This window comes from Typopeltis vanoorti, chromosome 9, assembly GCF_054136105.1.
Source record: "Typopeltis vanoorti isolate ZY-2024b chromosome 9, IOZ_Tvanoo_1.0, whole genome shotgun sequence".
Classification (NCBI taxonomy): Eukaryota; Metazoa; Arthropoda; class Arachnida; order Uropygi; family Thelyphonidae; genus Typopeltis; species Typopeltis vanoorti.
In genome coordinates this window covers 16202892-16218937 of record NC_143557.1, presented here as the reverse complement: position 1 = coordinate 16218937, position 16046 = coordinate 16202892, and the positions used below count along the sequence as shown (strand labels likewise).

At 37.4% G+C, this 16046-nt stretch overlaps 1 protein-coding gene across 1 annotated transcript in view; it reads right to left on the bottom strand.

Annotated features, from left to right (window-relative positions):
* LOC150102899 (tRNA (34-2'-O)-methyltransferase regulator WDR6) overlaps positions 1–16046 on the bottom strand; it is a 624232-nt gene that overhangs the window by 30501 nt on the left and 577685 nt on the right. The window contains exon 22 of the mRNA XM_090398196.1: positions 9488–9631. Coding sequence (XP_090254322.1) covers positions 9488–9631 — 144 coding nt within the window. The remainder of the gene's footprint in view (positions 1–9487; positions 9632–16046) is intronic.

The window sequence follows — 16046 nt, the reverse complement described above, 5'->3', positions numbered from 1 at the left end:
CTCATTAAGGGAGACCATACATCATTCACACTAGTTATCATACCTTCTCTAAAACTAATTCACTCACCACTTTTTCAAGAGGCAAACTGTCCTCTCACTCACTGCTCTGCTAGAGAAAGATCTAGCTCTTACCTCTTTCTCAACAGTGCAGAAACATAACTTCCATGGATGCTCCTGTGTTCTTTCCCAACCTTCCATATAAAGAAAAACTTCATTACATGATATCCTATAATACCTATTCAGAAATTTATAGACTTCTCTGATATCACATCCTCCTTTTCCAGATCATACACTCTCAATCTGTTCTCATAATCTACATTCCATAATCACAATATCTATGTACCTCTTCTTTGCACCTTGCCACAGCATCTTTATTCCTTCTGAATCCAAGAGACCAACTTTGTGCACAGTAGCCCAGGTGCAGTCACATCAAGGACTTGTAAAAAAGGTAAAATGATTTCCTTATCCTTACAAATCAATGTTCATTTCAACATCATGATTATCCTCTGGGTTTTATTTGAAATTTCTGCAATTTGACCTTTGAATATCAAATTCCTGTGAACCAAAACTATAAGATTCCTAATCTCTCCATTTTCTCCACGCACTTATCTAAGTTAATAGTTTATATTCTAATCCCATATTCTCCAGTTTATGTGACAATCTTTTTTTTTTATTCTTATCCAGGCCTTCATGGAGTCAAAAGACTCATCGTGGGAGGTCGTTTTTAGGAAACAAAGTTTATCATACCATTTTGAACCCATTGACCGTTCCTGCTCTAACCACTCTCTCAGGAAATGCATTCGACGGTTCAACCACCCTCCATGCAAAGAAACCACTCCTCACCCTCTTGCTCACAGCCTCCTTTCGTAACTTCCAGGGATGGCCCATTGTCATCACTCCTTCCCGCTGTTCAACCAAGCAAAAGAACACCCTATGTCTACCCTGTAACTGCCCCTCAGCAGTTTAAAAGTCTTAATCATATCACCCTCCTTCTTCTATCCACCAAATTCTGCAGTCCACATTCCCTCAGTCGATCCTCATAATGGACATTGTACAGTCCTGAAACCATTGCTATTCCACCTCTGTACCCTTTCCACAGTTAATTTATCCCCTTCAAATCCTGGAGACAAATTTGACAACAATACTCTAAGTGTGGTCTGATCAGAGTCTTATACAATGGAATGATAACTCTTATCTCTGCAGGGTAGCATCCTTCTCGGTATTGCAGCAATCCTCTGAGTTATCTTCACCACCTTTGCAATATGTTCCCTGAATTTCAGTTTTCTATCAATCATCACCCCAGATCTCGTCTCCCATACTTCGTTCAGTATAGCTCCTCCAATCGAGTATGCATCCTCCCAGTGATGGTTCCCAAACTTCAAGACTTTACATTTTGCTGCATTAAACCAACATCCCCATTCATTTGTCCATCTGTCTAGTTTATTCAAATCCTCTTGCAGGGCTGCCACATCTGCACTATTACTGATAACCCTTCCCAGCTTCACATCATCCACAAACAATTGAATATCCCCTTGCAATCTATTGACAATGTCATTGATATAAAGGTTGAACAATACAGGTCCCAGTAGTGAGCCCTGTGGAACACCACTTATAACCTTCTGCCTCCTCGATATGCACAACTTTCTGATACCTATGAAGCAGCCAATCTTGAATCCAGTTCGCTAACTCGACATCTAAACCCATGTGCTGCAACTTAAATATCAGCTTATCATGTGGCACCCTGTCAAACACCTTTGCAAAATCTAAAAAAATGGCAGTATATGCCTTTCACTCATCAACTGCTCTTGTCACTTTATTATAAAAGGCAATCATATTACTAAAGCAAGAGTGCCCCATAACAAATCTATGTTGATTCTCACAAATAACATTACCCTCATCTGCCCAACGCTGTATATAGTCCCTCACTAATTTCTACAAGACCTTAACAACTACTGATGACATACAAACTGGCCTATAATTAGACACTTCCAGTCTACTACCACCCTTGTGCAGCTGCACTATCTTACCTTCCTTCCATTCTTTGGGCACCTTTCCCACAGCCAGACTTTTATTGAAGGGTCAGGTCAATGGAGCTGTCAGTTCTTTAGCACATTCTCTCAAAACCCATGGTGATATACCATCCAGTCCCACAGCTTTACTGGTATCCAGAGTGCTCAGCATTTAGAACACACTCTCCTCTTGCTCCTCTAAACCCTGAACCCACCCTATCCCTCTAGCATTAAAACCTTCTTCTCCAGGATGAAATACTCCAATAAAGTGCTCATTGAACAACTCCACTATGTCCTCTGCATCAGTCACTCTATTATTCCCATTTTTATCCAGCTGTCATTCTTCTACAATCATTTCTTCTCCTACTGGCCACATAGCTAAAAAATTCCTTAAGATTTTCTTTGGATTTTAGTGCCAATCTCTTCTCATATTCCAGTTTTGCCTTCCTCACCATACTGGTCACTCTCCTGGCCTGCGTTTTATATTCTTTGTGTACCTGCCCTCCACTTCTCTCCTTATATCTCTTCCATAATCTCTTTTTCAACTGCAGTTCCTGTTTGATATTGTTTGCTATCCACTTTACACCAAATTGTGTTCGCTTATTCACTCGTGGAATACAGCTTACTATTGCTGCTAACAAATATCCTTTCACAATTTCCCAAGCACTAATGATATCCTGGCCTTCCAATTCTGCCCTCCATGGAACTGCCCCTAGTTGATACCTAAGACTATTATAATGACCATCCTTATAATTCCACATATGTTCCCATCTCTTTGATACTCCTGCATGTCTATTCATCTTCCAAGTCAAAACCACATGGTCACTCTCTCCAACTGGTGGGAGAAATGTCATCTCACTTATTATCGGCTCTTCTGATGCTATGACCAAATCCAAAATTCTTGAACCTCTTGTTCCCTCTATTACATGTTGCCAAAGACATTTGTCCCTCAATAATTCTAGAAATTCCATCTCCTTATTACTACATGCATTTTCCTCTTCCCAGCTTATACTGCTGTAGTTAAAAACTCCCATAACAATCATTCTTCTTGTACTTGCCAAGCTCAACTGCCTAAACATCTCCTGCTTCCCACCCTCTGTGATTCCTGGTTTATAGCAATACCCCCACTAAATATCCTGTCTTGTCCACTTCTACTTCACACTATATGCTTTCAAAACCATTAGTGTCACTGCCTTCCAAAGCCTCCACTCTTAGAGGACATGTCATCACTTATCAATAAGCAGTACTCCACTACCATGTTTTCCTTTCCTATTCTGCCGAAAAATGCTGTACCCTGCCACTTCAATTCCTGTTATTATATCATCTTCTGTCAACCATGTCTCAGAGATCCCAATAATGTTTGGCCAGGCTGATGCTATCAGTGCCACCAATTCATCTCCTTTATTTCAGATACTCCTGGCATTAGTATAAAGCATAAAAATGTCATTGCTTCTGTACCTATCATTATCTCCTCCAGAACCCGCTTGGGTCAGTGTTAACCGAAGTCGTCCCTCTTTCCCCAAGCACCCATTCCCACAAGGAGCCACTCCTGCTACCATCCACCCTGTACAGTAGCAGCTCTAGTTCCCCAGCATTGACACACCAGCTTGTTCAGAAAACAGCAATTTCTCCAGATGCCTACATCCTTCGTCATTCAAATGCAAGCAGTCTTTCGCATACAGTTCCTTTCTGTCCTCAAATGCCCCCCCCCCCCCCCCCCCCCCCAAGCATCCACACATATTCCAATCCTCTTTTCTGACACATTCTGGCTATTATGCTATTCAGTATTACTGCTCTTCTGCTCAACTCGTCACTATCATACCTGGACAACACACACACACAATCTTTCCTCTCTGTGTTTTCTTTTGCACAACCTCAAGCAAGAATCTCAGATCTCTCGCTGCCCGATTTACATTGCTTCTCAAGTCATTTGTGTCCACCATCACAATCATTTAATTCATTCTTTCACCCCTCTGATCTTGCACACCTGAGATCATCGAGTCTCCACACATCACACCTCCAACCATTGTGTTCCTTGATTGCTCACCTGCATCTCTCACTCTCTCTCTCTCTCTCTCTCCTCTAACCCTTTCTCTCTGTGTTTCTCTACTTACCTGCTGTCCTGGCATCACTCTATCCCTGGTTCCAGCACTCCTTCGGATTTCCTCTCTCTGACTGTTTCCATTCTCCCTCCCTCTATCATTCCCATAACTCTCTCTCTTGCTCCCTCTCTTCTACTGTTTCTATTCTCTCCTCTTTTATCATTCCCTCTTCCCACTGTTTCTATACTCTCATCTTCTATCATTCGCAAACCTCTCTCTCCTACTGTTTCTATACTCTGCTCTTCTATCATTTCCAAAACTTTGTCTCACTCCTACTCTGATTTGCTTTGCATTCATCTCTTCCATTCCCCTAATCTCATATTTCATACTTCTCATCTCGTTCACAAGACATTCCACCTCCTCTTTCAGCTCATCTATCCCTCTCTGCAAGTTAGTCACTCTTACTTGCAGAGAGGGATAATTTATCTTTAAATTAATTAATAAATTAATCTTTCATCATGTGATATTCTATCAAATGTCTCAAATTGAATTGAGAGCCTTTATCATTTGCCCATATTTCCAGCTCATTCAAATCATCCTGTAAATGCTGAATATTAGCATCCTGATTGTCCTGATTATCTTTGCATCGCAGGTAAACAATTGAACATCTCTTGTCAGATCCTTTCTAATATTATTAATGTGGAAACTGAACAACATGGTACAAGGACTGATCCCTAGGGTCCATCACTAGTCATCTTAAACCTGGAAGATTTAAGGCAGCCAGTGATGGTCACACTCACCACATACCACTTTTTGATATTTGGCCATCAACCGCAATCTCATATTCTCCAATTTATGTGACAGTCTTTCATGAGATATTCTATCAAATGCCTCAAAAATTCCACAATATCACAGTATATCCATTCCATTTATCCAAATTAGACCATGAGATCCCTCGCTGAAGTGGGTGTATGGTGGTACAACTCTGTTTGGAGAGTTCCGAAAGTTAAGTAGTGTAGTTTTAAAAAACTAGTTTTATCAGTTTAAAAAACTGTGTTACAATTAGACTGTATTGTGAAGTTAATTACTCTTAAGTTAAAAGTTTTGTTTTAAATATTGTTAATTTATATACCAATGTGAAGCAGAACAATGTCTGCGAAATGTATGCATTACCACAGGCAAATGGAATTTGGTTTGAAAGCAATAGTGGTTGGAAAGTGTGCCAAAAATTCTATGCAAGAGAGAGAGAGAGAGAGAAGGTCAAAAGTGTGTCTCAGGTCACAAGATTAAAGTATTGGATAGAACTCAGAATATGCTTGAAAATCTGTGATGTAATGGCAGATAGGATTGAAAGAGAGATTAAATGTGATATGATTGAGAGAGAGTAAAAGTGTTGATCAATAGAATAGTATGACTGATGTAAAGAATCAAGCACTGGCTGTAATGAGGGAGATAGCTTGGTTATTTGGAGTGATACAGAGGACAAAGCAGGAGCTGGAAAGAATACAGAAACATCTGGTAAGTGGTCAGCTGATAGCACAAAGAAGGAAGTGCGAGATAAGAGAAATTAGGGCTTGACCAAGAGTGAAGAAAAAATCAAGGAGCAAGTGTTGTATGGTGATTCAATCACAAGAGGTGTGATCGACAAGAGATTGGCAAAATCGTGTTTTCTGGGTGCAAAAATTAATGATGTTAGCAAGGCTATTAGAGCACAAAAGAGTAAGGTGAAAGAGATGGTTGTACTGGCTGGAACGAATGACTTGAAAGGAGAAAAGTATGGCATGAGACAGGACATGAAAGAATTATTGAAAGTAGCAAAAAGAGTGAGAGTGTTAAGATAGTGAGTCTATTGCTACAGTATGACAGAATTGAGCTGAGAAGGAGGACCATAATAATGAATGACTCGATATGCAAGTGGAGTGCTTTGGAGTTTGTGGATGTGTGGAGTTTGATGGGTGAAAGGACTTATTGGATGAAGTCAAAGTGGATTTGCAAAATCAGGGAAACTAGAGTTTTTTTTTTTTTTTTTTTTTTTGGGGGGGGGGGGGGTTGAGGGGGGGGAAAGCATTGTGGGAAGGAGAAGGAGGGAGAATAAAGAGAAGTGTGTGAAACAGAGCAGGGAAACAAATTAACAAATTATAAATGACCAAGCCTCGACAATCCAGCAGGAAGTGACATTGAAGATTTTACATGATAAATATGCTGTCACAGTCAAACATTTCTCAATTATATTTAATTTTTAATGTGTGAATTATGATTACGTTGTAAGAAAGTATAAACTCTTCATGCTAATGAATCTACAAAACAGGTAACACATTTCTGCTTTTCAAGCTCAATTTTTAGTGTACACAATAAATTCATTATGAGATTAACAAACTGAGTAAGGCTGGTATGGTGGCTGGTATAGGCTGGTAAAGAGGAGGTGTTCAGAACCCTGTAGTAAAAAATGTATTGGACGAAATTCAACCAACCCTGGTGTAAGTACACTCTGGAACATGGGGTTTTGATTTACAGAAGATAAAAATAGTACATAATTCTGCCAGTGGGGGGGGGGGGGGGGGCATTTGGCGCTATAAGCGGGTGATATTTGTATAATCTCACTGTTTCTACAGATGAGATGGTGGATGCAAGGAAGATCGAAACAGATTCACATCATTATGATAAGACCGAAGTGCTATGATCTTACTTTACGAGAATGTGTGTTGCTAGTCAAGCCTTCCTATCAACAACACAGTAACATTAATGCAGTGCTTCGAGAATTCTGGCATTTGAAGGATAGAAGAAAAGGTTTAATGATAATAACAAATCCTAGAAAAATTATTTTCTGATGTGAAAATAGCAGATCTTTAAGCTGTAAGGCCAGACGAGGGCCCAAATGGATTATTCCACAAACAAGTTGACAAAGTTGCAGCTGCCATCGTGGAACATGGAATGAATAATGCACAATGTTCAAGCAGTACTCAGGCAATATCAAGGCAACTGGACATGCCATACTCAACTGTGTGGAAAATCCTGTGTCAAATGCTGAGGTTTCCCCCCCTACTAGATCTCTCATATTCAAACTTTGCTTCATGGTGATGCAGAAAATCGACTGCAGTTTGCCCTGACAATCTTAGCTCAAATGGAGATAGATGATGCATGGCCATGGAAGATCATTTGGAGTGACGAGGCACATTTTTATCTGAACGGTGGTGTTAACTCACACAATTGCCCACATTTGGGCTGCGAATAACACTCGTGTTCCATCAGACCCTTTTACACTTACCAAAAGTCACAGTGTGGTCTGGTTTCACTGCATCGTTTATTATTGGTCATACTTTTTTTGAAGAACTAAACTTGACAGGACCAGAGACCTACACCATCTTTGCTATCAGGTATCAAGAGAGATCCTGCACAACTTTGTTGTTCTGCAACTGCAGCGACGAAATGCAGTGGCTCTTCCATATTCATGCTGGATGAAACACCACCTCACATTGGATTTCTAGTACAGCGAATGTTACAAAAACACTTCACAGAACACAGTGATTAGTCATGCATTTCCCACAGCATGGCCACCTCATCTCAACCCCTGTGACTTTTGGTTGTGGAGCCATCTGAAACATGTCATGTATGAAGGACATGTTCCTGATTTAGCAACCTTGAAAGACAGAATAATGCAGTACGAAGCAAATCAATGCAAATTTTTTGCATTCTGCTACAGAAAATGTCATTCCCAGAATGCAGTTCTTGAAACATCTGAAAGGAGGACAATATTGAACCAGATCTGTAAGTTAAATGAACACAAAAATTGATTTGTTGTGTCTCTTCTAGCCATTACTGTTTAATTAATCCCAAGCCACATGCTTATAGTACCAAATGTCCCCACTGGTGGCAGAATTTGTACTATTTTTTATCTTCTGTAAATCAAAACTTCATGTTCCAGAGTGTACTTATACAGTTTGGCTGAATTTCGTCCAATACATTTTTCACTACAGGGCTCTCACCACTTCTTCTTTAATTATGACCACCCTGTACAGCATTAGCTTGGGAAAAAGAAAGGATAAAATACAAAGTGTTGGCTTTAGAAAACAGATGATCAAAAATTGGAGACCTCAGATATATAACTTCTGTGGAAACTTAATAGTGACTGGATTGCAACATTATAATAGAACGACATTAAATATTACAAGGAACGAGATATATTCATAATGTGTACAATGATGCATAAGCAGAATTTAAACCAGGTGTGTCATTCTTTTATTTAATTTATTGGTTTTATTTTCACTAATGACAGATGAAATCTAAATTAAACTTCCCAAGAAATTACATTCTTGTTTAATCCTTTATCCAAGTGTAAGCATACAAAGTTTACACATGAAGTATCTTCATGACTAGATTACTTGTATTTAGAGGCTAATGACTTCACATTAATTAATTTAGTATCTCATAGTTTAATTTAAATTATAACCAAGTGAAAAATCTTTCTACAACTATCTCTAATCCAGAGTATTTTAATAATAAGGTGATAAACTTTTTCACTGCTTGTATATGCAAAATGCATGACTTCTGCATTATTTCAATACCAGAATCTGTCCTCGGATCTGGCTCCCATTGATGAGACCTCAGTAACAGTCGAAACTGATCTGGGCATTATACACTTCTGAAAGGATGTGTCCTGTGCATAGCTTAGTCATGAAGATAGTTCACATGTAAAATTTGTGTCCTTACACTTGGATAATGGATTAAACAAATATATAATTTCTTGGCAAGTTTAATTAAATATAACCAATGAAATTTAAATTATAACCAGTACAATGAAAACACTTTCTACAACAGATCAAATCTCACATAGCAGAATCATGAATTTATATAATCACAGTAAAAATTCAATAGATTAGCAGGTAGTATCCAGTGTTTAGGTGCTCTATAAGAAAAAAAAGCACAGTTATTTCCTTTAGAGAGTTGAATACTGGCCAAATCAGTGTCTTCATTAACAATGGCAGAAAAAATACCCAGAGGAAGACCATGATACATATTGACTGATGCAGTTAGAACTGCTTTAGAAGAAAGTGAAATAGAGACTGATCAGCTTCAGACCTAACAATGAGTCACATTTTGAAGACAATTATTGACAAGAAACTAATAATAAAATCTCATTTGCAATGAATAATTGTATCCAGTATAGTCCTTGAGGAAATCTTCCAAGAATGATGATTTTTCAAAGTAGAATGAAAACATTAGCAGAAATATCTAAATATATATATTAGGGTAAAAACAAAATAAAACTATTATTATAATTATGGCTATTATAGCCTGTTTTTGTTTAGGAGTGACCCTTTAGGAGTGACACTCCTAAACAAAAACAGGCTATAATAGCTGTAATTATAATAATAGTGTTTAAGAGGAGTAACATGCAATTTTTCCCAGAGACTATACTTAACAAAATAAAATTCTTACCTGAGACTTGGGCTGTATGAGATGGTGGAAAGGAAGCAGATGCTATGATATTTATAACTAATGAATCTGCATATGAAGAAAACTGAAGCACAACTATTTTCATACTATTATCATCACCACCAGTACACAGACATAAAAGTTTATCTGTAAATTATAGTAAAATATGTTATTTCCTGAATATAACTATAAGAAAGCTACGTACATACATAGCATTTAACATAAAAACAACAAATGATAAAGAAAACAAGTTACAACATGCAAATAAGGAGCTGAATTTGGAGAAATGATGAAGTGTATACAAAGAGAACTGGCATAAGCGAAACTTGGTTGAATGGAGAATAAATATAGAGGGATATGAAAAATTCTGAAATGACAGGATGGAGAAAAGGCAAATAGAGAATATTAACGAATCTAATATTAGTGGATACAATTCCTCTACTAATGATAGTAGAGGAATTGTATCCACTAAGAGATGAGGTGGATACAATTGTGATGGTTTTGAGACTATTTTGTGTGAAACTGAAATTAGCAGAAGTAAACCTAACAGAATTATAGGCCTGAGAATGTAGGGAGAATGTAGGGATCAATGAATGTGAAACGTTCTGACAAACTGTCTGGGTATATAATTGTTGGCTATATATAACTGCTGGTGAAGTGGTTAAGCAATGCCAAGTTACTATGAAGAGGAAAATATATGTAGAATTATAAAGAGGGTGATTATGGATAGCTGTGTAGTCAACTGACATCAGTATTATGGGTTGATAAGTGAGATTAATAAAGAATGAGAATAAAGATACATCTAACATAGGCAATGTACAACTGTATACCAAGAATTAAATAAATAAACTGAGTAGAAATAAAATCAGACAGTATGGAAAAGATGTTATGGAGGCAGTGCAATGTACAAGACAATTATCAGATACATGGGTATAAAATGCAAGCCAGAAAAGTGATGAGCATGTTAAAGAAAAATTCAAAGGAATTCTTTTTATTTACATAGTAAGAAGGAAAAGAATAATTAAGAAAGGGTCATAAATGGGTGAATATGATAATAGAGTCACTGTCTCAAGGTTGTAATTATTTAACAAATATTTTATCGATGTATATGATATAGATGTAAATGATGATCCCGTATTTAGTATTAGGTGTTGGTTACAAACTCATGTTGAACATTTGATGGAATAGCACCCAGGGAGTACTCTCCTTACCTAGTGCTCTAGACTTTACTAAGTCTAGAGTACTAGGTAAGGTACTAGTTACTAAGATTTTATCATTTGTTGGTATTTCAAATGTATATTTATTTTAATACCCTAAAGACATCTCTGACAGAAACAAAATACTGGAAGAATTAAAACTTTTGTTTAATTAACTCCTTGCTGTTCGCATTCTATTAAGTGTTCATCATGAAATATAAATCTTGCTGTGCAACAAAAGGGAGGCAAATGAGAGAGAGATTAGAGATGAAAGATCCATTGTATCAAGTGTTGATTGGACTAAATGTCGATATGAATGACATCCCACATATTTTTATATTTTTAGGGAATTTGCAAAAAAAAAAAAAAAAAAGAAAGAAAAAAAAGTTGGGTATGACCTTGATTTGGAGAGTTTGACAGTGGGAAAGCGTTCCTCAAGAGTGCAAAGAAGGCAAAATATTGTCATGATATATTATATATAATAATATATAATATAATACTATCAAAGTACTATAATACTAAAAAAAAAGAACACTTTCAAATTTAAAGAAGAATAAAGATAATATTATAATACTTAAGGCTGATAAAGGCAATTCAACTGTGATCTTGAATACAACTGTTTATATATCCAAAATTTCAATTCTACTTTCTGACACCTCTACTTACACTCCATTAGATTATGACTCTACTTAGGCAAATCATGAAGAAACCAATAACCTTATACGTAACATGACTATATGACCTGCAGAAATTAAAAAAAAGGTTGAAATTCATGCATCCCTTAACCTCATGTTTATATGGCATGCCCAAAGTACACAAGATTAATATTCCTCTTCGAACGATTGTATATGGTATTAGCTCACCTACTTATTTGTTACCTAAGCATTTGCTAATCATCTAAAGGAGCACATTAAACATGTGGATGCCTACATCAAAAATACGTAACACTTTGTAGGAAAACTAGGAGAAATTTCTATCTCACCTACAAACATTCTAGTTAGTCTGGATATTGCATTGTTATTCTCAAAAGTCTGGATATTGCATCGTTATTCTCAAATGTTACTTTAGACTAAATTATGGTACTTATAGATAATCTGTTCCATCAGGACATCTCTCAACTATTTAAACACTATCTCAACTAAAATTTTTTACGAATGGAAAAATCTACAAACAACTTTCGGGCCTTGCAATGGGAAGAGCTCTCTTTCCTCCTTGTGTGGATTCAAGGAAAACTTCAAAAAAATTTCTTGTTATCTACAAATCCTAAACCATCACTTTGGTGGAGATATGTAAACCGCACATTTATTTATTTATTTATTTGTATGGAGTTAATCCCTTTTTCTCCCGTCCCTATTAGGGTGAGTTGAGCCCCCTCATGGGGAAGGGGGGGGTTAAGTATTTATGGCTGTAGATCCGTGTGTGTTCACGGGGCCAGTTTGCCAGCTTGTGGGATGAAAAACGCCAGATAAACTGGCAGAAAAACCCTACTGCCCTGCTCCAAAGACCAGCTAACTTGGCTATGGCTGAGGACGATCCTCAAATTCCTCACGTCTTCAACGGGAATCGAACCTGGGACACTCCTTCCCTAGTCTTATGGTTGCGAAGTGCACAGCCACTAGGCTAACAGCATGGACAACCGCACATTCATAATATGGAAACACAGTGTGGCTGAGTTACACGATTTTCTGTCATCTATTAATTCCTTCCACCACAAAATCAAATTCACTTTAGAACTTGAAAATGAAGGAAAATTACCTTTCTTAGATGTTCTAATTACAAAAAAAGCAGACGGAGGCATTTCTCTTGGTGTGTACCATAAGCCAACTCATACAAGTCGTTTCTACAATTCTCCTCATTGCACCATATTTCGCAAAAATTATGTCTTGTACATACGCTGAAAAAGAGGGTAATCTCTATTATAAGAGATGAAGGAACACTAATGGAAGAATTACACTCTATTCTCCAACTATTGATCAGCAATGGATATCCTAAAAAAATGGCACAAAGAATACTATTCTCTAATCCCTCTCCACAACAGATCCATGACATTCATTACACAGCCTCGGTTTCCATCCTTTTATTGGCAAATGTTCACTAAAAATCGCAAATCAACTGAAATCTCATGACATTTGAGTTGCCTTCAAACCCATTATGACAGTATGAAATCTGTTACTCTTGCCCAAGGACCACAAACTTTTCAACAAACATCCTGGAGTTTACAATATTCCATGTTCTTGTGGCCTTAATTATGTAGGGCAAACATTGAGAAGTTTAGAAATAAGACAAAAGGGGCATACTGGAAACATCAATAACAACAGAGAAGACAGCTGAGGTCTGGGATTCCATTTCTCCCACACTCACTACAACACTGAATGGGACAAGAGCTCAATGCCATACACATAAGACAACTTCAGTGCCTGCTATATCAAAGAGGCTACAATGGTAATTCACAATCAACAGAAACCAAGGGATGATTTTGTGTGACATTTGGAATTCACTTATCAGATCTTTACATACGTTGGACTTTAATTTTTCTTTAAACTATCGGGCACACCTGCTGAACAATGACTGACCATGTGCCAGCTTCCACGCTCCAAATGTTTTTGTTTTACTTGTATTTTTGTGTAACAGTTCCTACACATTCAGTGTTTATAGTCATGTCTTCTTCTCCTTCTCACTTGTACATGTTAAGCCTACTGGCCTGTTATAGAGCTCTCTTAAGCCCTTCTAAGTTGTACCCATCCCGAGGATAAGGTGACTAGCCCTATGCCTCCCGGTATATTCTATGGCTATAGCTGTGTGTGTCATGGCCGGTTTGCCTGCTTGTGGTAGGGAAAAACCCAGATAAACTGGGGAGGAAAACCCTGCTCTCCATGCACAAGACCGGCTAACTTGGCTATGTCTGAGAAAGATCCTTAAGCTCCTCACATTGGCAACGGGAATTGAACCTAGGACACTCCTTTCCCAGGCATACGGTTGCGAAGTGCATAGCCACTAGGCTAACTGCACAGACTTTATACCAAGGTGGTCTGAAACGTTCTTGGCCTCAACCATAGATTTCAAGAATATCGGCAAGATTTTTTTCCAAGTTGGCACATCTGTCATAAGGATCCATGTGAAATTGCAAGTCATTCTAACAAGTTGTTTTATACAGTTGTCTGAAGCAAAAGTGTTGTCTGTATCCTTTTGAAATGGATAAAATTGAGTATCGTGCAGTTATAAAATTCTTTGTAAAAGAAGGTTTAACGCCAAAAGAAATTAATTCAAAGTCCATAAAAGTTTATGGGCACTCTTCTCCTTCATTTCAGACAATTAAGAAATGGACTACCAAGTTTAAACATAGCCGAACCAGCCTTGAAGATGATCCACGTGAAGGACGTCCAAAAAGTGTAACAACACCAGAAATCATTAATCAAGTGCATGATATGGTATTGGATGACCAGAAAGTCAAACTGTATGAAATCGCTGAGACTATAGGCATTTCAAAAGAACGTGTAGGATAAATTTTGCATGAAGAATTGCAAATGAAAAAGCTTTGCACAAGACGGGTGCCATGCTTGCTCACAGCAGATCAAAAACGCACTCGCATGAAAATCACTGAACAGTGCTTGGAGCATTTTAACTAGAATAAAACTGATTTTGTGAGTTGATTTATTAATATGGATGAGACTTGGATTCACCATTACACGCCAGAATCCACCAAACAGCAGTCAAAACAGTGGACAGAAGCCAGTTGTTCAGCACCAAAGAAGACAAAATTGGTTCCATCAGCAGGAAAGATCATGGCATCGATGTTTTGGGATGCTAGAGGCATTTTGTTTATTAATTATCTTGAAAAGGGTAAACCAATAACTGGGGAATATTATTCCAATCTTTTAACCAGATTAGACAGAAAAATTCGTGAGAATTTTTTCCGGTTTGCAGAAGGAAAAAATCATCTTTTATCAGGACAATGCACCTGCCCACAAAGGTGTTTTGGCAATGGGAAAATTAAGGGATCTGCACTATGAATTGTTGGAACACCCACCCTATTCCCCAGATTTGGCTCCCTCTGACTTCTATCTCTTCCCAAAACTAAAAATTTTCCCTCAATGGTCAGCGTTTTTCTTTGAATCAAGGAGTGATTGCATCTGTAGAGGGGTATTTTGCAGATCTTACTGAGAACCACTACAGGTAGACGGGATAATGGCACTGGAGCATCGCGGAAAAATGTATTAGTGTTAAGGGAGATTATGTTGAAAAATAAAAATAATTTTGAAATTATAAATTTGTTTTTTCATTGTTAGGCTGAGAACTTTTCAGACCACCCTTGTAGTTATGTAATGATTCAAATTTAATGCTTTTTGTATATGAGTGTGTTTATCCTAACCCTGACAAAGCCACTAGCTTAAGCGGTGAAACTAGTAGGTTTATTAAATAATTATTAAGACCTATAAACCCAGCTTTAGTTATTTTTATTACATTAGTTTTGAAGGAAAATTACCTTTTTGGTCGATAAAAAAAATCAACATACTTATTATTACTTCTTTGAAACTTATAGAAGAATGTATATCTGGAAAGAAATGTGGGTAGAACTGAAAGGCATGAATTATATGTATAAAGAAGATATAATGTAATGCAACTAACAGAACAAAAGGTTGTGAAGAAACAGTGAAATAGAAATGGGCATCTTACGCTTAATAATTCATTATGTGCAGCAGCTATTTAACACTCCATACCTACAGAAAAGCTCAGGTGTCTTTGATTCTTCATAATAATGCTTTATGATATAAACAACAGCAAGAGAGAGGAAAAAAAAATATTGAACTCAATAATATTTCACTGGTTTTCTACCCAGCATCATCAGAGCATAATTATAACTGTGACAAGCACACAGCACTGAATTAAAAAAATGTGGAAAACAAATCAAATTGTAACTAAAAATAGAACTAATGTCCATGCATGGAACTTTCTATGAGTTGGATATCCATAAGGTTAATTTAGAGAAATCAGGCTATCAGGTCTTAAAATGATAGTCTCCCAGATCTTTGGTAATTTAATGCAACCATATTTTAGAGATTGGGAGAATGCTTCACAACTGATGCTGATTCTAAAAATAGTTTCTCAGACCTATAATGACTTCTATGTAATATAGATGTTTTCCTCCATCTGATTCTGTGTGAAGGAGTATCCAGAGCATAGTCTGGCAATCCTGACTTGTAATACAGATGATCATGGATATCTATCAGTCTGTTCAAAGTGAGCTAAATTGCAGGCACAAGGAACTTTATGCACTCCACGATGTTCAAGAGGATGCAGTGGATCTTTAGGAGAATGGATCAAGCTGAATGAGGTTTGAAAGTCGCATAGGCCACATATGGGCAACT